This window comes from Marmota marmota, unplaced genomic scaffold (genome assembly GCF_001458135.2).
Source record: "Marmota marmota marmota unplaced genomic scaffold, marMar, whole genome shotgun sequence".
Lineage (NCBI taxonomy): Eukaryota > Metazoa > Chordata > Mammalia > Rodentia > Sciuridae > Marmota > Marmota marmota.
The window spans coordinates 36,888,623-36,909,554 of NW_026000229.1; the positions used below are offsets into that span (position 1 = coordinate 36,888,623).

A 20,932-nucleotide genomic window follows, 5' to 3' on the forward strand; every position below is an offset into this window, starting at 1 on the left:
CAAATTAGAGGTCAGACTGGGCAATTTAGTAAGACTCTGTCTCAAAAAGAAGTGGACAGGGCTGGGGTTGTGGCGGTAGAGCACTTGCCTAGCATGTGTGAGGCACTATGTTCGATTCTCAGAACCACATAAGAAGATAAGTAAATAAAGGTATTGTGTCCATCTACAACTAAAAAATTATATATAAATAAATAAATACAGACATGTAACTCAGTGGTAGAGTGCTTCAGGTGCAATCATTGGGCAGCTAAATAAAGAAACCTTGGGGCAGCAATGCAAAAAATGTCAGTAGAATGTATAGGAAAACATTATACAGCTCCAGTAACTAAAATATACAGAAGTGAAATGCGGTCTATTTTTGGTGAAATAAACCCAAAATACAAATGGAATTGAGACAAAGGGCTATATCGAGAAATATGTAGAAGCAGATATATATTGTATATATATTGTATATATTGTATATATATTGTATATATATTGTATATATATATATTATATATATATATATATACATTGTTCAATAAATAGTGGTAAAGGCAGAAGTGGTTGCACATGCTAGTAATTCCAGAGTCTCAGAAAGCTGAGGCAGGAGGATTGCAAGTTCAAGGCCAGCCTCAATGATTTAGTGAGATCTGTCTAAAAATCAAATAACAAACAGGACTGAAGCTATAGTTTAGTAGTAGAGCAACCTGGGTTTAATCCCTAGTATCACTAAATAAACAAATAGTGCTGGGACAATGGTAAACCATCTGGAAAATTCGACTCCATCTTTTTTTGTTGTTGTTTTTTAAGACAGGGTTTGCTGACCTTGAACTCCTGGGTTTGAGGGACTCTCCTGCCTCAGCCTTCCAAGTAGCTGGGACTATAGGTGCACATTGCCATGCCCTGCTTTTTCTTATTCCAAAATAAATTTTAGGTGAATCAAAATTAAATAATAGGTGGTAGAACGCTCACCTAACGTGTGAGGCACTGGGTTTGATTCTTAGCACCACATATAAATAAATAAAGGTCCATCAACAACTAATAAAATATTTAGAAAAGAAAAGAACGTAACTTAAACTCATTGGCCAGGGAGGCCAAAATACTTGAGGAAAAGGGACTGAATAATTGACATTAATTTAATTACTGATAGGTGACTTCTATCTAAGTAGTTTAGATTTTATCTCACACACATATATCAGAACTCCTCCTCCTCCTCCTTCTTCTTCTTCTTCTTCATTTATTTATTTATTTTGTACTAGGGGTTGAACCCAGAGGTGCTCTACCACTGAGCCATATCCCCAGTACCTTTTTTTTTTTCTTTGCCACCAGGGATTGAACCTAGGGGCACTTGCCCACTGAGCCACATCTCTAGCCCTATTTTGTATTTTATTTAAAGACAGGGTCTCACCAAGTTGCTTAGCACCTGGCCATTGCTGAGGCTGGCTTTGAACTTGCGATCTCTCTTGCGTCAGCCTCCAGAGTTGCTGGGATTACAGTCATGTGCCACTGTGCCCAGCTCCCAGCCCTTTTTTGAAATAGGATCTGGTTTAGTTGCCTAGACTGACCTCAAATTTGGGGTTATGGGTATGCACCATCTCTCTGGCCTCCTGTGTATTTAAAAGGGTGCATATTATTGACCTACGTTCACCCAAAAGATGACTGATCATCATAGAGATTATAGGTGCTTTTTTGAGTGGTAAGAAGGAGGCATTACATAGGGTCTCATCTCTGGTTTTGTGGATTTCACACCTAGATTTACCACTCATTAGTTGTGTAACCTTGGACAAGTTGTATATTCTATGTCTCTGTCCTGTCTCTTGGAGGATGATAATTATATTTCCATTTCTAAGAAAGCTGTATTAAATGAGACAATAAATGTGAAGCCTTAGGCACCATACCTTACATATGATAGATATCCTATTAATTGCAGGCAATGGCTTTAAGGTCTCAATAATTCCTTAAGCTATCTCAAATAATCACCACCTGGTAGTTGAAGCTAATCACTGCATGAAAAATTCTGAAAGCTGTTTGCCTGGAAGTTAATTCAGGTCTCATGATCTACGTGAGAACTAGAGTTAGGAGAACCAGCAACAGGTTTTTCAGGATATTTGCTTTCAGAAAGACCCACCCCATTCCATTGCCCTCAGCCAGCAGTACTATCCATGTGCCCCTCGCCAGAGGGATGATTTCCAGGCCTCCTGCCATGAGCATGCTCTAAAACTAACATTTTCGGGTGGAAGTATTTGGAAGCAAAACCCCACTGCCCTTCTTTCTTTCTTTTTAAATTAATTTTTAAATTTATGACAGCAGAATGCATTACAATTCCTATTACACATATAGAGCACACTTTTTCATATCTCTGGTTGTATACAAAGTATATTCACACCAATTCGAGTCTTCATACAGGTACTTTGTATAACAATGTCCACCACATTCCACCATCATTTTTAACCCCCTCCCCCCCTCCCTTCCCCTCCAACCCCTCTGCCCTATCTAGAGTTCCACTATTCCTCCCATTCTCCCCCTCCCTACTCCACTATGAATCAGCCTCCTTATATCAGAGAAAACATTCCGCATTTGGTTGTCCATATTTCTTTTTTTTTTTTAATATTTATTTTTTAGTTCTAGACACAATATCTTTATTTTTATGTGGTGCTGAGGATCAAATCCAGTGTCTCACACATGGTAGGCAAGCCCTCTACCTCTGAGCCACAACCCCAACCCCCCCCTTATTTCTTTTAAATTTTTTTAAAAGCATTCTGCCACTGAGCTACAGCCCCAGCCTCCCCTACCCTTATTTCTAATTCTGAAGAGGCTTACTCTTCCTCCTTAAGAAACTTCCAGAGAAGTTTCCCTTGGCTCCAGGCAGAGTGAAAGGTGAAAGTTTCTATACCCAAGGACAGAAGAAAGTCTGTAGAGGCAGGAGCGCTAGGACAGCCTCTTTATTCCAAAATAATGAACTTTGTCAAAATAATTTGCATTTTCAAAAGATTAGTGATGGTTATCACTGGGTGGTGTAATTATAGGTAATTGGCATTTTTTAAGGATTTTCTGCATTTTCCTAATTGTCTACAATGTTATCATCCTTAATACGGGTAAGATTCATTGGGGTCTTATCTAATTACAAAAGTATTTTGTGCTTAATGCAGAGAACTTGAAAAACATGAAAGAAAAAAGTCCCCTTAATTACATACAAAGATAACAGCTGTTAACATTCTGGCATGTATCTTTTCAAACTTTTCTCAATGCAGAGATGCCTTATTTTTGTGGTGTGGAAAAAAGTAAACATTTAAGAGACAGGCCTTACTTCTTTAGTCTTTAATTTTATTTCTGCTTTTAAACAGCAACTAACAGTTTGGAAATGTCCCTAACAGCAAGGGCTGGCCCCATGCATTCCAGGAGACTCCCCCAGTCAGGGCTGGGGTCCAGGCTCCAGAAATTCCCCATCATCCATACCAGCCATAAGGCCTATTTTCTCTCTGGGGACTTGGAACAGAAGAGGATGTCCAGTGAGGGTAGGAGGGTGGGACTAAGGGGTTGCTGTGGAAAAGGGCTGGGCTCAGACACAGCTGCCTTTGTTAGTGTTGGGATATCTGGGGACTTGGTAGCATGCTCAGACTGCAGGAGAGCTTGGAGAAGGGCTCCTGAACTCTTCCCACCTCCCTGTCCCCGGATTCTTGGGCCAGCCCTCTGTGCCTCTAGCCAGATCAGCACACTGCCTTCAGAAGATGGGCCCCTGGTGGCCTGTGGTACTCCAGCATGCCGTGGAGGGGTAGGTTCAATTCAGAGAAGCACCCTCCCCATACCTCTCCCAGCAGGCAGAGTAGAGAATCAGTAAGGTGACAAGGATTCAGACTTGAGAATGTCCCACCATCTTTTGCCACTGGGCTTGGGACCCAACTGTATCAACCCCTTACCAACTCTCACCTAAAAAGGAATAATGGCACAAGGGCATCTCTCTGACTTGGAAAGGCAAAACCTGGCATTTAAACCCCAAGCATGGTGGGCACTGCTGAGCCCCTAGGCTGGAGGCAGCTCAATGCATGCACTAAAGCAGCAGGGGCAGATCAGCTGGGAGGGTAGGTGCCCACAGGGCTCGATCTATCCTCCCCACACTGCCATCCACACCCATGGTAACCATGGAAACATAACCACCACCACCCCTCCTGCCAGCTGCCTGGGTTCAGGCAACCAGGTCTGGCCCACCTCCTCCAAGCCAATGCCTGAACTAATGCCAGGCCGGCCATGGAGTGGTTGCAGGAAGAACTGGGATTGGGCGATTTGGTCAGTCCAGGTGCCAGCACGGCTTGGGAGGGCTACCACAGGAGCCTCCACACCTTGCTGCCTGGGGCTGGGGTCAGATAGGGCTTAGTCAGCCAGCACAGTGGCTAGCAGAGCCAGCCAGATGGCCCCGGATGCCCTCTGCCTGTGGGCTAACAGCTACTGTGGGGCAGTAGCCCTTGCTGCTGCAGCAGCAGCAGCCTCTGGGCCTCATTGAGGGGGCTCTCTGGCTGCTGGTCTGCCTGTACAGGCAGCTCGGCCAGTCCTCCAGGGCTGAGGATGTACCGATAGTCACTGGAGGTGGCACCCACTGCCCCCATGCCACTGATATCCCCAGCTCTGCTGCTGGGCTGATCCCTACAGGGCAGCTCCAGGCTGCCTTCCTCAGTAGGCTGCTCAGCTCTCTCAATGTTGATGTACAAGGGGTCCTGGCTGGCGGACAGGACAGACAGGTGGCCTAGGATGTTTTCCAGTTCCATTCGCAGACATGTGAAGCTTGGGCGCTGCTTTGGGTCAGCACTCCAGCACTGGTACATGAGATCATACCTGGGGTGGAGAGAAAGGTGAAGGGAGATAGTGGCCCTTCCTTCAAAAGCAGAGGTCCCTTAATCATATGGCACTGGGATTAAAAAAAATTATATATATATATAATTTTTTTAACATAATAGTATATAGGGCTTACTATGTATCAGGCACTCTTCATGTATTTTACACTTACTAAGTTATTCAATTCTCACAACAGCTATGAAATAAAGCAATCCCTACCCTGCAAATGTGGATACTAAAGCACAGAGATTGAGAACCTTAACAAGGTCACACAGAAATGAAGCATATGGGCGGCTCCAAAAGTTCCTCCTAAGCTGCCTTGGGAGGCAGTACTAAGAATAATGTTTTTGTCTTTCAGAGAGAGGGTTTTTTTTTTTTGGGGGGGGGGGTTTGTGGTGCTGGGGGTAGAACCTAGGGCCTCCTGCATGCTAAGCAAATGCTCTGCCATTGAGCTACATCCTCAGCCCTTTTTGTTTTATTTTATTTTGAGGCAGGGTCTCACAAAGTTGTTCAGGCAGGTCTTAAGAGTAGCTGGCCTTACAGGGACATGCCACCATGCCCAGCATCAGGGTTATTTTTATGGGGTGCATTTGAACACTCAAGTCCTCATTAGGCAACAATCACTCAGGTATTCTGAAATCTTTATTGTATGTGGATACCTTTGAGAATCTGAGAAAAGCTTCTTAGCCCCTGTGCCTTGGCAGGAATACTTTTTGCATACTATTTATTTCAGAAGTCTTACAGATTCCCTGAAGCCTAAGCAATGACTGAGGCAAGGGAAAATAACAATAGCAGCAAAAACCTTCATAAAACCTAATGGGAAGGGGCTGAGACCACAACCAGAGCAAATGTCTGACTCTCTTGCCTATGTTCAGGACAAAAGCTCCAAGCACTCCCTATACCAGCCCTCCTGAGAGGGGATCCCAACAATGAGAAGAATCATGCCAGATCTCCAGGCAGGCCGTGGGAATGGTCCAGGGCTAGGGGATACATGACCAAACCAGGACACATTCTCAAGGCTGTGCTAGGAGCCAACTGGCATTTGGCCACCAGGCTGCCTGGTGGAAGGCCAGTATCTGCCCACCCACCATTGACAATACCAGTTCCAGCCTGGGAGGAGCCAGGCTGCAGCTTCAGGGAGACCTGAACTTCCAGTGTCCACCGTGCCCCGAGCTCTACCATGTTCCTGCCCTCAGGTGCAGGCATGGCACTACAGCTCAGGCTTTGAGCACTTCAAATTCATTGTCCACTATTTAGGCTTAGCCTTTCTGTCTATCCCTCTGGAAGTCCAATCCCACAGCAACAAAAGGATCACATTTTCCCTGGATCACTGGGGACTCCTTCCTGTGGTACTAGCAAAAGGTCCTTTGGGGCCCCAGGGACATTCTGGCTTGGATGGGATTGGGGAGTAAGACTAGAACAAACCAATTACAGTTGATATCATGGTTGAGGGCACATATTCTAAAACCACAGGGATCTAGGTTCAAAACCAACTCATTCAGGGGTGGGGCTGTAGCTCAGTGGTGAAGCGCTTTGCCTAGCATGTGTGAGACACTGGGTTTGATCCTAAGCGCCACATAAAAATAAATAAAATAAAGGCATTCTGTCCATCTACAACTACAAAAAAAAAAAAAAAAAAAAATCAAAAACAAAAAAAAACACATACACACAAAAAAACCAACTCATTCATTTAATAGCTGTGCGACCTTGGCCATGTTACTTAACCTTTTTAATCCTATTTCCTCATCTACAAAATGGGGATAACAACAGTTTCTTCCTCATAGGGCTAGAGGAAGATTATCTGAAAGAATACCTAAAGTGATCGGCTAATGTTAGTAACATGTCATCTTGTCAACAAGGTTGAATAACACTACAGTAGGCAGTACCACCATTCCACCCTGCTCTCAAGGACCTGGCTTGAAGCAAGGAAAGGAGACATGTTCCTTGTTCCCAGGATCTCAGGTCCCTCCACTTCCTTAAGGGGAGATGAAGACCAAGATAAAAACTCTTTGCCATGCAAAGAGTGAGGGAGCAAACAGCCCAGTTTTTCCCTTGTTCTGTGTAGCTTCATTGGGGAGAGCTCAGCCCAGGAGGGCTTAGACTTGCTGGGGTCCCAAGAAGGAGGAAGGGAGCAGGTGTGGGGAAAAGGTGACAGGGGAAACTGCTCTGCTACTCAACTCTGTGCCTCTGTCCTTTCTGTATTCCCCTTCCCAGGGTACTCACACGTCCTCCATACACTCGGGAGGCTGTTTCAGGCGGTTCCCGCCGATGAGGTAGTTGTAAATCTCAGCGTTTTCGATGCCAGCATATGGTGTCTGCCCACGAGTCATGATCTCCCACATGGTCACTCCAAAGGCCCACTGGGAGTTTAGGGAGGAAGTGTCACTGGGCTTCCGGAATCAGGCAGAGCAATAGCTCTGAGGCAAGCACATCTTGGGGGTCAGGAGCCTCATAACTAGTCAGCCAAAGCCCAGAAAGCAGACCTGGCCAGACCTTTGATGGTTGTATAGTCTACCCACATGCTAGTTCACACCACACATATTACCACCAAGCCTCATTGTACCACCCTGCTCACCACATCACTGTGTACAGTATACAGGTTGTCAGCCAAGCTCTCCAGGGCCAGCCACTTGACAGGCAATTTGGAGGCACAGCCCTGACGATAGTAGTCCCCACTATAGATTTTTCGAGAAAGTCCAAAGTCAGCCACACACACTGTCATGTCCTCTGCCAACCTGTGAGGAATGTTGGAGGATAGGGTCAGCCTTCCTCAGTACTCACAGCCTTACTAAACCAGGATTTCTTTGCTTCCAGGCTATCCCCCATGCATAGCAGGTACTGTCCCAGGCAGGAGCAGTCAGCTGGCTCCTCCTGGCACTAGCTGCTATCTCCCACCGCCCCCCCCCCCAGCCCTCCAAGAATTCCTACATGCAATTTCGAGCAGCCAGGTCTCGGTGGATGAAGTTCCGGGAGCTCAGGTACTCCATGCCACAGGCAATGTCCACCATGAACCGGATCAGGGTCTGGAGGGGCAGGTTCTGGTAGGCAGAAGGGCAAGCTCAGGCTGGACCTGCCTACCCAGGTGGGGCAGGATGAATGGGATTCCCTGGTCAGAAAGCCTAAAGATTGTCCTCAGAATCACTGAAAGGAAGGAAAGGGGATGGAGGATCTGCCCAAGGCAAGAAAATTTTGACAATTGTGAGAAAGCCTGAAAGCCAAGAATACTGCAGCCTGGGGCTCCACAAGTCTCTTCTCCCAGAAAGGCCCTTGCCCAGCCTAAACTTCTCAGCAGGGCTTTGTAAGGGCAAAGGAAGCTACCTTAAATGGAGTCAAACTCTGACCCCTTCTTCTCCCTAACAGCTCCAACAGCACTGCCTACCAAGCCCCTTCTCCCAGGGTCTTTGTCCTGTTCTTGGCTTTGTTTTCCTATCAGTTTCCTCCCAGCCACTCCCACCCCAGGCACTCACAAAAGGGTTCTCTCCAATCCGGGAGGCAAGCAGGAAGGCGTGCAGGTCCCCATGTTTCATGAAGGGCAGGATGACCATGGGAATGGGGAGACGGCCTTTAGCCCTGCTCCGGAGGCTCACCCCTAGAACAAGGGAGAGTCAAGAGCTGGGCACAGGTCAAAGGCAGCTCAGGTGTCTACATTAGTACCCACTTATTAGGTCTCACCTCTAAACCTGGCTCTGCTACCTCTTTCCGCAGGGTTCCACTCTGGCATGGGGACTGCTCAGGAATGGCTCTGGCTATTCTTCCCTGATACCTGGAAAATCTTCCCTGTCCTCTCCTTCTCCACCCATAGGAACGGTCTTCATATCCAGACCTCTGGTACAGGGTCTGTAAACTATGTTCCTTACCTAGAGCAAGGTCAAATTTTAACCAGGACCCTCTTTGTATTTTGTCTCTGGCTCACCAGGTAAAGCCAAACTTCTCTCTTATAGAGTGCCCTTTCCTATACAAGGAGCATATTTTTAGTCCTATTCTGTATCTTCTCCTCCCAAAATCGGCTTACCAACANGGGGGGGGGGGGGTGAAAAAGGGGTAGAGTTCTGATTCCCAGTCCAAACTCAGCCTGCTTCTTCACCCCAGTCCTCTGGCCTCCCCTCCTCAGCAGAAGGAACTTAGCTCTCCCACAGTGGGGGTGAAGAGCCCCAGGAGGTTAAGTCTGTATATCTTTTTAACGTTCTACACTTGGGACAATACATTCAGATCTATTGGGCAAACTAATGAGTTGGTAAAAGAATGCAGATTGGGGTACAAGACAGCCCATTTTTCCCTCCTATGATCCTCCACCACTCACGTGTAGCCTCAATGCGCTCAGGCCTTTCTCGATTGAAGGACCGGGCTGCCCGAAAATGAACAGCTGGCTCCCCTCGGGTCATGACACTGTCAAAGGCTTGCCTAAAGGAAAACCCAGGACTTGGGGTCAGCTCCAATGCTGACCACCTGCCTCTCCTGCACATTCACACTCCCTTACCCGAACCGTGTCTCCTTCCGCCTCTTTCGAAGGAGGATGAGGGCCAGAGCAGCGGCTGTCACCAGGGCTGTCAGCACACCCAGAACCACAGGCACCCAGGATGTGCGGCTGTGAGGGGGGCCCTGCTGGCCTGTTGGAGGGAGGGGTAGTGGCATAAGCTAGACTGATATCAATGAGTTCCTTTAGAACTTTCCCAGGACAGTTACCTGGCCCAGTCAAGAGGCTCCCTTAAGTCAGTAGGGCCCAGGTGAAAGAGGCTGCCGGTGAAGATCCAAGAATTCCTACCTGGACTTTGACAGGCCCTGGCTTTTGTCACCTATAGCATGACCAACGATTTCTATGCCAGTTCTGGGGCAAGGGGAGGAAAATGAAATATAAATACTAACCCTCGTCTAAACTAATTGACTGAGTTTAGGGACTTACTGGGAGAACAGGAGCCACCAGCCTCCTCCCACCAGTCTAGATAGAAATCTCTAATCTCCTGCTTCTCCTCCCTCACCTGCATGGTCGTGAGAAGAGACCACCAATGGCTGACTCCAGGGCCCACAGCCAACTGCATTGGAGACGCACACACGCACGATCAGGTCCTTCTGGGGATCCCAGCCTGTCAGATTGGCCCTGGTCCCCTCCACAGTCAGCTCATCCTGTAGCCAGGAAAAGCCCCGCCCACACTGAAACTAAGAAGGCCTCCAGCTGGGGCGGTAGGACAGAAAAAGGTCGAACTAGGAACAGGGAGTCTAGGGTACTGTAAGAGTAGGGGCTGGGAGAACACACCCTTCTGGGAGTCTCACTTTCCTGCTCCAGGCTGCAGAGCAGAGTTCTCTCCAGAACAAAAACTAGGCTCAGGACAGGTGGGGGATGGGAGGCAAGTGGGCTGAGTATAAAGCCTTATCTGTACCATCCCCTAGTTGATGCAGGAATGTGCTTCCTGCTTTACATACAAAGTGGCCAGAGGATGCAATCCCAAAAGGAGACACAATCCAGCAAAGAGAAGAGTGTGGGGTGTGGGGAGGAGAAAGGCATTCCCTGAGGTGGTGGGAGGCCCAGGCCTGCTGGAAACAGCCATTCTGAAGCTCTTAAAGGCCTCAGGAACTGGAGAGAGCTGCAAAAGTGAAAGGTCTGTCTCTTACCTGGGTTCCATTGTCTTGAATCCAAAACAGTTTATAGGGGCCCAGGGGACCTTCCAAAGGGCCCTCAGGGATCACTTCTTCCCACTCCAGGATGAGGCCTGAATCTGTGCGGATGGCGTGGAGGTTCTGGGGAGCACTAGATGGGGCTGTACCAAAAGAGAGAACATCAATAAAATCCCTAACCTTCTCACTATCATTATCTCATGTAGACCTTTGGAACCAGCCGCCAAGAACCTGAACAGCTGAGAGCAGTAATTTGGGGAAGGGCTTGCCTCCTGGCTGACAGATCTCACCCACTGCTGGGGAAGAAGCAAAAGTCACTGGCAGGACAGGCAGCCTCTCAGCCCAGCAGTACCTCTTCATCACCATGGTTACTGCCTCCCCCACCCCCCCCAACCAGACCCCCACCACCACTGTCCTCTCTCTCAGCCAGCTCAGCTTCCTTGCAACTGCCAGAGAACTTCAAGCCAGTTCCTGCCCTCTCTGTGCAGTGATGTCCCCCTAGATATTTACATGGCTTCTTCCTTATCCTTCAGACCTCACTTAGATCTCTTTAGGGGGTTTTCCTTGGCCACCATGAGCACTCTTCATCACTCCATTATCTGACCTTTTCCAGTTTGCTTTTCTGTTCCACCCACAAAGAACTAGATGCAAAGCTGTATACAGTGGTGTGCAGCAGCAGCAGCTCTCAGGAAATGTCAGCTGAATGAGGCCTGAACCTGCCGCAGTCTGGCTGGGCACAATCAGGAGCCACTTGTCAAAAGAAACTAACTTTATTTTTAGAACCACACACGCCAAACAAAACAGCCTCTCAGGAAAAACCCTCAGAGCCTCAACTGCCACCACCGGCTTTCCACAAGCCTCTCTCTCCCCACAAGCTTCTCTCCACCTCCCACAATCCTCCTGCTCTTGAGGCCGATTGGCTGGGTCACGTGGGCGGAGCCAAAAAAGTCCCCCAATGAGCAGCTCCTTGTCTGAAAGGGCAGGGAAACAGCCCAATGAGCATCACCGCAGAGGAGCCAGTCAGCTAGATGTTGCTGGCTCCGCTGTGAGCCAATCATCAGCCCGCAGCTGGAAGTTTGCTGGGGCCCCTTCCGCTGTGGCTCTCAACATGAACCTACATTTCAGGTAGCCCCTCTCAATCAATTCTATTCAGAACTTGAGCCAACCTTGCTCTGTAAGTCCCTTACCTAGACCCTTTGTCTGAAAGGGCACCCAGTCAGCGTAGGGAGAGGGCCCCAAGGCGTTGGTACAGCGCACCCTGAGGCTGTAGTTGGTGGCAGGCTCCAGATCCCGGAGGAGGCAGGTAAAGGGTGGTACAGGGACCACTACAGCTAGGACCTCCCAGTCCCCTGGGGCCTGTGTGACCTACAGAAAAGCAGAAAACTGGTTAGTGTGGGAAGAAAGTTCATAAGGTCAATAAGATAAGATAGAATGGGGCTGGGGTTGTGGCTCAGCAGTAGAGTGCTCGCCTTGCATGTGCGAGACTCTAGGTTCGCTCTAGGTTGAAATAAAGGAAATAAAGGTATTGTGTCCAACTACAACTAAAAAATAAATATTAAAAAAAAGATAAGATGGAAGATGGAAGGGCTAGGTAGGTAGGGGAACTGGAATGAATGCTTCCTCTAAGTCTACCAGCAAGCTCAAATAACCTGTCCACTCCCACCTGTGTCTAACCTGTATTGCAGAAGGCTCTGGAGCTCCATGGTGCTGCAGAGACTCTGCCTTTTGCTTGAAGTGACATGCTCTTCCTAGCAAAGCCCTACTTATTGTTTAAGAGTGCAAATGTCACTTTCTTGGTGAAAACCTGTCTTAGTTACTCCAAAAAAAATCTTGTCCTTCTTTACTTGATCCTTATGTGTTCCAGAGCACTTGCCACTTATTGTCACATGCCATCCCAAAGTCTCAGAGATTCTCAAGGGGAGAGAAACTGAGACCTAGGGGTACCTTGAACCAGTCCTTCACTTTACATTTTGGGGGCTCAGGGCCAGAGAATAAATAGATCCATGTACTGTATAACTAGATATTTAAATATTATCAATCAAGCTGGACGTGGTACACGTCTATAATCCCAGTGGTTGGGAAGCTGAGGTAGAAGGATCATAATTTCAAGGTCAGCCTCAGCAAGCTAGCAAGATCCTAAGCAATTTAGTGAGACCCTATCTTAAAAAAAAAAAGGGGGTGGGGGGACGGTAGAGATGTGGTTCAGTGGTTAAACATCCTGAAATAAATCCCCAATATCAAAGGAAAAAAAATCTATAAATCAGAAAACACACTTTTATTTTTTGCAGTGCTAGAATTGAACCCAGGGCTTGCACATTATGCAAATACCCTAACACCAAGCCACACCCCCAGCCCTAACTAACAAACTATTAAATAATTTCTTTTCTTTTCTTTCTTCTTCTTTTTTTTTTTTTTTTGGTACTAAGGATTGAACCCAGGGGTGCTTTACTACAGAGCCACATCTCCAGCCCTTTTTAAGTTTTTATTTCAACCCAGTCTCACTAAGTTGCTTAGGGTTTAAGTTGCTGAGGCTGGCCTCAAACTTGTAATACTGTCTCAGCCTCCTAAATCGCTGGGATTACAGGTGTGTGCCACTATGCTCAGAAATAATTTCTATCATGATACCTTAAGAATTAAGATTTCCAAACCACCTAGAAGGTCAAGTTTACATTTATAATTTTCCAAATCCTTGCAGTCCCAAATCATGGTGTGGGGGCACTGAAAGAGCTGGCCCCCAGGCAAGGGTCTACATCATGATGAGACTCAGATGTACAAGTGTGGACAATGTTGTCTGCACACCCAGGCTCTATTCCCATCTCCACACAAATAGTTGCCCCTAGGGTTTAGAGGTGTACATATCATAGAATGTTCCACCTTTGGGAGGATGGACCTGGAAGAGGCCCACACAGGCCCTGGAGTCAGACCCATGGCAGTCCGGGCATTAGATGCTGAATATGTACAGTACGGTGTGAAAGAAAAGACAATCTGGATAGATTTGTTTATCTCCTTGGCTCTGCAGACTCTTTTCCCCAGAGTAAGGGCCAAAGGAGAGCCAGAGTGGGGTCCTCCAAAGATGGAACACAGAGCAGGGACCCCTGCTGCCCAGGGAACTGCTTAGAACAGTTTCAAAAGGTTCTCAGTAAATTCCTTTAAAATAAACAAATCAAATAAGTAAGCTGGCATTGCCTCTTGGTTGTGATAAAACCTTACCCACCTTTTCTACCCTCCAGGGTTTAAGACCCCTTCTGGTCCTTTTGTTCTCTTTGGCATGGGTATAGGGGCATGAAAGTGCAGACTATCAGATAAATCAAAGGCTTTCACACCAGAAGAAAAGTTCTTCCAGTTAAGCAGTTGAACACTTGTCTAGCAAGGACAAGGCCTGGGTTCAATCCCTAGCAAAACACACACACACACACACACACACACACACACAATTCTTCCAGATACCCCAAATCTGCTCTGAAAATCTGCTTTCCAGCCTAAAGAATGCACAGGCTTGAGCCAATCTGCAGTCTTTTAGTTGTCAAGGCTGAAAGAGAGGCTTGGGCTATTCATACTAAGGAACAGCACCTGAATAGTGCTGCAGACCAACCCTATGAACTCTAGTAAATGTGATATCATTGTCATGAAGTGCCATGCAGCCAGAATGAGCCTGGCCAGTTCAGGAAAGTCTGTTGGGCCCATTTCAGCTTACCTGGACTGTACAGGATTGGAGCACAGCTCGGCCATCAGCACCTGGCATCCAGGCCACGCTAGCATTGCTGCTGGATAGCTTTGTCACTGTGATGTTAAAGGGGGCTGCAGGCCTTGCTGTGGATGGGGACTAAGAGTCAGTGCCCAGTAAGAATGAGAGGAGAAAGGAGGATGCATAGGAGTCAAGCCTTGAGTTCCCTCTAGGGCCTGGGACACCCCCAACCTAAAGTCTGCTACTTAGCGCTGGGACACAGATCAAGTAACCAGTATTGGGAAACTGCGTAGGCTATAGATAAAGGTTACTTCTCTCTCTGAAATAAGAGGCCCTGACCAAATAAGATCTTATGTGGAGGCAGTACCTGGTGCCTGAGGAACTACAAAGAAGAAATAGGCAGCTGCTCCTGCAGCCACAGACAAGCTCCTCCACTCTCTGGCTTCCTACCTCCCTCTGCTCCTCCCTTCCTCCATTGCACCAGCCCTTTGGTCTCAATCATCTGCTAGGCTCCTCTCTGCCCCCATTCCCTCCACAGGAGTGGCAGAAACAAGGTTGGGCTAGAGCTTTGACCACCTCCTGCTGGCTCCCTTCTCTCCCTCCCTCACAGAGTCTCCTTCGGGATGGGAAATCTGCTGTGACGTCAGGATTCTATTCTTATCAGAGCCACAGCAGGGTCTCAGGTGCTCCCCCTAGGAATGGGAGGTTTGCCAATTACCCCTCATATGAGGATCTCCAACAGGCATGACCCTGGCCTCATCTACCTGCCTCTGCCTCTAGTACTCCTACCTTGAAGGTGAACAATAGCAGGTCGTGAAGAGGCCAGGCCTTTTCTGTTGTGAGCTTCACAGGAAAACTCTGTTCTCTGGGTCACACCTGGGCCAGAAAACCTCAGTTAGTGCCCCCAAACAGCAATTCTGGCTCAGTGTGGGACTGAGGAAGGGGAATACTCAGAATCTGGCCTGAACATCCTAGAAGTCCCTCCAATCAAAGGAAGGGGCTGGACAGTGGGGTGTGGTGGAATGGAACAAGTACTTCGAGTCCAGTGAGCTTGGATGGGGCTGTTTTCTCATCTCTCAAATGCTAGAGCTATAAGAATCAGGTAATTTATAGTGAAGTGCATGGCACACAATAAGCACTTAAGAAATGTTATAGGGAGCCTCCCACCTCAATCCCATCTCCCACAGACAGCACAGAGCTGCATCCTTTGTCCTTTTTCTGGCCACTCCTTTATGTCCTTCGCAGAGCCCTTTTATTTGCTCTGTGCCCTGTCATTGTTATATTTGCAGATTCCTGGCCTTGCATTAGTTCTCAGTTCCTTATGCATGTGTCTCCCCAATTATACTGAATTCTTTGGGGGCTGGAAAGGTAGCTTCTATTTCCTTTGTATTTCCTCAGTCCCCCGTGGTGCCCAGCACAGTGTGGTGTGTGCAGTAGGAGTTTAGTGAATGCTTATTATCAGGTTGGCTGCCTGAGGGTCCTAACCACGCATATCAGGAGGGAAGGAACCAAACCCCCTCTCTGAATAGGCCCTGTCCTCCCTTCCAAAAAGTCCTGTAACCTACCTCTTCTCCAGATTCCAATGGCTAGGGACTAGACAGATCAGAGTCCCTTTCCTCCTACTTTCTAGCCCATGAAACCAAGCCCAGACTCTCTTTTTAACCTGTTCAAGACTTAACTAGGAAAAAAAAACTTACAGTTTCACAGATCAGTGAGCCTCACAAGTGTGTGACAGACTATGGGGCCCAGGCTGGTGTGCAGGTGTGGCTGCTTTGAGTCTAATTGTGCAGAGGTATGGAAACATATAGTTGTTCGGGAAAATATCTGGAAAGAGCTATGAGGGGAGGAAGCCCTTGCATCTTTGTGCTGGCCTCTGTCTCCCCCCTAACTCTACCCCCATTTCCTCTGCAGCATGAGAGTCTGTCTTCTCAGTGTCTGCCAGACACTCCTTCCTAGCAATGTGTGGGCTGATTTCTGGCTCCTTCCCTTGGGAGGGTGGGGGGGATGGGTGCCCCTGGTCTCACACAATTCATCTCCCAGGGCCAGCTGTACATGTCCTAAACTGCTGTGAGCCAAGCAAGGAGGCCCCATCACCTTCCTTGAGTACACACAGCAGGATTGCCACTAATCAGCCCACCTAGCCAGGCTAGCACACCTGTCTAATGAGCTTAGCAATAGTGCAGCTCACGCATCCAGGCACAGGGGTTTGCTCTGGACACTCACAATAGCAAACTCTGTGATTCAGACAGATTCCAACTCTGCCAGGCTCACTACATGAAAAACCTCAGCTCATTCCCTTCTTGAAGCCCCTCCTGAGGCTGCTCACCTGTTACATTTAAAACGGAGGGAGAGGGAGCAGGACCTCCAATCTTGGTGCCTCCTCTCCACCAGATAATGGTAACAGGTTCAGGGGGACCCACGGCTTCACAAGACAGTTGGAAAGGGGCATTGGGTGGCACTGCCAGATCTTTTGGCTCTACAGTGAAAAATGGCACACCTAGGGAGAGAAGGGGTGTGGGAAGTGAGCCTTTCCACCTTATAGCCTCCAACTGCCCAAATCACAAGTTCACATCCATCCAAAGTCCTCTATGCAAAAGGTCCCCACACGCCCCTTATAAGTGGGTCAATCGCAGCACAGGCATCAAGCTTGGGGGGCAGAAGTGCGTTTTTATATCAGCTTCCATAGGAATCCCTTCCCTGCAGCCCCCTTGGGTGAGGCAGATTCTGCTGCCTGCCCCCACACTCCCTCGAGACCTGCTCTGATAGCTCTTCTCAGAGGAAGGGAGAAGCTGGGGGCAGGGAGCTGGGGGAGGGGCAGAGAGGGAGGGAGTGGGTGGGAGCTTTATAGAAGGAGTTCTGCTGGCAGGCCCCAGCTCCTGTTCAGGGCCTTTTGTTACTTTCTTAGTCACTTTGTTTTCCAGGGCTGAAAGGCTCTGAGCTCTCGCAGCTGTGAAACCTCCCTCCCCTCCCCCACCCCTCTCCCTGCTGGTAGGGCCACTTGTCAGAGCAGGGTCCAGCCTCAGATGGATGCTTGAGAATTGCTGCTCAGATAAATGAAACAGACTGCACTCCATAGTCTGTGGATCCCAGTTGCCCCTTTGATTCTTAGATACCCAGACTCTAGCAGGTAGGGTCTTTTGATGTCTGGGGTGGACTAGAGCCTGGTACCACTGGGCCCAATGGGGCCATGGGGCAGCCCAGCTTCCTCTGCATTTTCTCTGCAAAGGTATGGTCACTAGTAGACAACACCTGCTACAAGCCAACACATCCCTGTGGCTCTGCCCTCCTCACCTTCTACCGTGAGCCACACTGGCTGTGAGATCTCAATTTCTTCCCCATCCTCTACTTGGCACCAGTACCGGCCTGCATCAGAGCGCTCCACTGACTTCAGGCTGTGGAAACATGACAACAAGTTTGCTTCCTGAGGTCAAGAGGGGCAGCTCTGCGGGCAGACTTGACGGATTTAGCCAGCCCCACTTCTGGAAGAAGTTTCCACAGGTTGTCAAATTTAAAAACCAGAGACCAATATTGTGATGTGTGAAAAAATGAATAAATAAAAACCACAGACATCTGGACCTCAGCACAGCCCCCAACTCCTGAGCCCTAAGAGCACAGTTACACCCAAGATGGCATCCCACAACCCTGCACCTGAGGAAGCCAATCCAGTGCTGCTCGCTGACTGAGATGTACATCTGGTCCAAACTTTGGACCACAGCCCCGTCCTTCACCCACTGTATCTCAGGCTCCTCCATCCCCTCCACGCTGCAGTTGAGCTTCACAGGCTGCCCCTGAGACACTGTCAGCTTCACGGGGGCTCCTACGAGCTTCAGGCCTGAGGGGTGGGAAGAAGAATGTCAGCCTGTTTGAGGTTGCCCTGTCTCTGGAAATATCTCCCATTCTCTTCCAGAATGTAGCTTCTGCATTAGAGGGCTCATTTTCAGCCGATGCCAAGGAAACGGCAGCAGGACAATGTGGGAGGGCAGGAAACCTGGACCTGTTTTGGGGGAAGAGGTAAGAAAGCTTTCCAGGTACCTTTTCTGTTATTGTGAAGTTTCCCCCAACTCTAAGTAAGGACCTCTTCCCCATAGCTCCCTGCTGCCCAGACACCAAAAAGAAAGCAATCTGGGCTGAAACAGTGGGAAGCTGTCAACTTCTGGGGAAGGTAATACCCTGGGAATGACTGCTGCACCCAACCAGTGCAACAGGCTGCCAGATGCCAGCTCTCCACCCAAGGTGTCAACCCAGCCCTGAACTACTGCCAGCACCCCTTGCACCCCACCCTGCCAAATGAAGGGAGGCTGAGGAAGGGAAGGAGGGGGTGCTCCCCTGAAGTGGAGAACATATGGCCACAAAACCACGTCAGATCAAACACATGGCAGCCTTCCTGGCAGGCGCCTGCTCTATTAATACCTGCATGTGAGCAGGGGAGGTGCTAGGAAGGTAGGAGTTAGAAGGAAGGGATGGGGCCCTGAGCAGTAGGCCCCTAGGCCACTGTCACATCAACAGGACCCACCTACTGGAAACCTGCCCTCTGTGCATGCACGTAAACACAAACACACAAACACCTCTCCTGGCCTCTGGCATATATTTAAGTAGATAGGCAGGTGAAGAGGTGAAGTCCAGTCCTGCTTTTTCCTGCCCTTTGCTGTGTGTGACTCTAGGTGAATTCCTGGACTCTTTAAGCCTCAGCTTGTAAATACTTGTCACCTTCTTCTCCTTCCTTTCCCATCCCTTCCCTCCCCTGAGAGACTGATAAGGCAGGAAATGTCTCAAGAGAAGGTGCCAGCCCAGTGGCTGCTGCCCTGGCCTGTGTCTCTATTATACTCCCTTCATCCAGCATCAGTCACAGGACAAGGAGAGATAGCCTCACACTCCCCATACTCCCAGCAGTCTAGAGGTGTGCACTGAGAACTTGGGAAGCAAGGTGCAGCATGGAGCACTCCCACAATTGGCAAATGCCTAAGTGGCTAAGTGGGAACACAAAGCTAAATCCCACAATGACCAGAACCGTTGCCCCGGCCCAAGCCATCCAACATTCTGCGTTTCAGGAAGCCCTGAGAGCACAGGAGCTAGAGTATATATGACCAGATGTATTTTGTGACCCGGCACTCTCACACCCCCTGTATCTAAATGGTAGGCTGTATCTAAATGGTAGGCGGGTGCCCCTTCCTTTGGGTGCTCAGCCCCAGACCCTGTGGTTTCAGAGTGGGACCTTCGTGTGTGTGGCAGACAGAACTAAGTCTCCAAAACTGGGGAAGGAAAGCAAACAACTAGGAACATGCAGGCGGGAAAATCCAGTTCCAAATACCCCTGCTGACCACACACCCCACACCCCACTCCCTTCACCCCGCCAGAAGAGCTCTGGGCACTAGAAAGTTGGGGGCGGGGACCCCGACTGGAGATCTAGCAGCAAACACACGGCTGCGCCCCAAACCTTGGCCCTCCAGCTCCGGCCCCCTAACCTAAGTCTACTGCTCACGAGGCCCGGGTCTCCCTCAGTGTGGTTCTTGGGCTCTGACCCCCCAGCCGCGCCCCTCCGTGGTCTCCCGCTTTCCGCCACATCCCGAGCCAGACCCTACCTGCGGCCGCCGACTCCGGGAGCAGCAGAGAGGCCAGACCCACCAGCAGGAGCAGGAGCAGCGGCGGTGGCGGCGGCGGCAGCGGCAGCGGCGGGAGCTCCGGCCGCCCCATGCTCCGCCTCAGCGCCATCGGCGGCGACGCCGCACCATGCCGGGCCGGGCCCGGGAGCGTGGAGAGGAGGGAAGGGAAGAAGGAAGAGGAGGAGGAGGAGGAGGAGGGCCGCGGGAGGAGCTGGGGCCCGCCCGGGGGGCGGCGCTGGGCCAGTGCCTCTGAGACCCGCGTCGACCGGGAGTCGCCGCAGCCGTCAGCAACGCGGGGTCCCCGGGGCCATTCCTGGGCCACCGCGCTCTTTCCACAGCCGCCGTCGCCGTCGCCGCTGCCGCTGATTCATGTTCTTCTCCTAGCCACCGCCTCCTCCCGACCCGCCGGCAGCCCGAGCTCGTACCGCCCCCCCGCGGAGCTCCGGTGGCTGGGGCGGATTGCTAACTCCGGCACTGTCACCGGACCTCTGGCCCGCCCCCACCTCCAGACCTCCCAGGCCGGCCTGCGCCCCCCGCCCCAGCTACCCCAATATCGATCCTCAGGTTCTGACTTGGTCCCTGGATAGGCACGCGGGCCACGCCCCTCCTTTGCCTAAACACTCTCGTGGCCTCTTCCGCTCAACACTACAAACCCTACTCTGAAAATTTCCTCCGAAGCCCCTACCACACCCTAACTTAAGCCCTAACTCTGACCCAGAGACTAGCACTTGCCCTCTCAGGGCATAAATTACATACTAGACACTCCCAATCAACAGCTGCCCCTTTCCCCGGATCTGCTAACATCCCTGTACCTCTTTCATTGAGCCTTTCATCCAAATTCTTCATATTCGTGCTCTATTCCCACCCTTTATCCTCCAAGTATAACCCTACTCAAAAATAAACAGTTTCTCCAACTCAGTTTCCCAGGGTGTTTTCCAACTTGCTATGGGGGTCCTGAGTTCTTCAAGATCTGTTCGATGATTATCAGATATTATTTGATATATATATATCCCCTCTGCTACCCTATACAGGCCAAAGCTCAATGGCCCATGTATTTTGGGAGTGGTCATTCTTCCAACTTGCTTCCTCTTTCACACCCAGGACATGGTGTTGAAGTTGACTGTTTCCTCACGTTATCCCATGAAACATTATTAGTAGTAGCCCACCTCGCACACAGTAGGCACTCTATAAATAGATGCCTGTTAAATGAGTGAACAATTGCTTCAGA

General features: G+C 49.5%; 1 protein-coding gene across 1 annotated transcript; it reads right to left on the bottom strand.

The window, feature by feature from the left end:
* Positions 1 to 3,285: 3,285 nt before the first annotated feature.
* Positions 3,286 to 20,201, bottom strand: Tyro3 (TYRO3 protein tyrosine kinase). Its single transcript, XM_048793256.1, has 16 exons — positions 19,684 to 20,201; positions 17,753 to 17,936; positions 17,396 to 17,496; positions 16,431 to 16,601; positions 14,894 to 14,980; positions 14,114 to 14,229; positions 11,607 to 11,784; positions 10,417 to 10,562; positions 9,786 to 9,930; positions 9,287 to 9,416; positions 9,034 to 9,210; positions 8,277 to 8,412; positions 7,738 to 7,847; positions 7,385 to 7,544; positions 7,033 to 7,169; positions 3,286 to 4,809 (listed from the first exon to the last, which is right to left on the bottom strand). The coding sequence occupies exons 1-16, from the start codon at positions 19,811 to 19,813 to the stop codon at positions 4,416 to 4,418; spliced, it is 2,502 nt and encodes an 833-aa protein (XP_048649213.1). The 5' UTR covers positions 19,814 to 20,201; the 3' UTR covers positions 3,286 to 4,415.
* Between the last annotated feature and the right edge of the window lie 731 nt (positions 20,202 to 20,932).

Bases quoted from the DNA above. Each gene is read 5' to 3' on its own strand.
- Tyro3 (XM_048793256.1), bottom strand. From the start codon at position 19,813: ATGGCGCTGAGGCGGAGCATGGGGCGGCCGGAGCTCCCGCCGCTGCCG. The intron at 8,413-9,033 runs GTTTGCCCAATA...CAGCTCTTGACT, and splicing joins ATTCTTTTACCAACTCATTA to CTCCCTTGTTCTAGGGGTGA. The intron at 7,545-7,737 runs GTAGGAATTCTT...CATTCCTCACAG, and splicing joins CTGGCTGCTCGAAATTGCAT to GTTGGCAGAGGACATGACAG.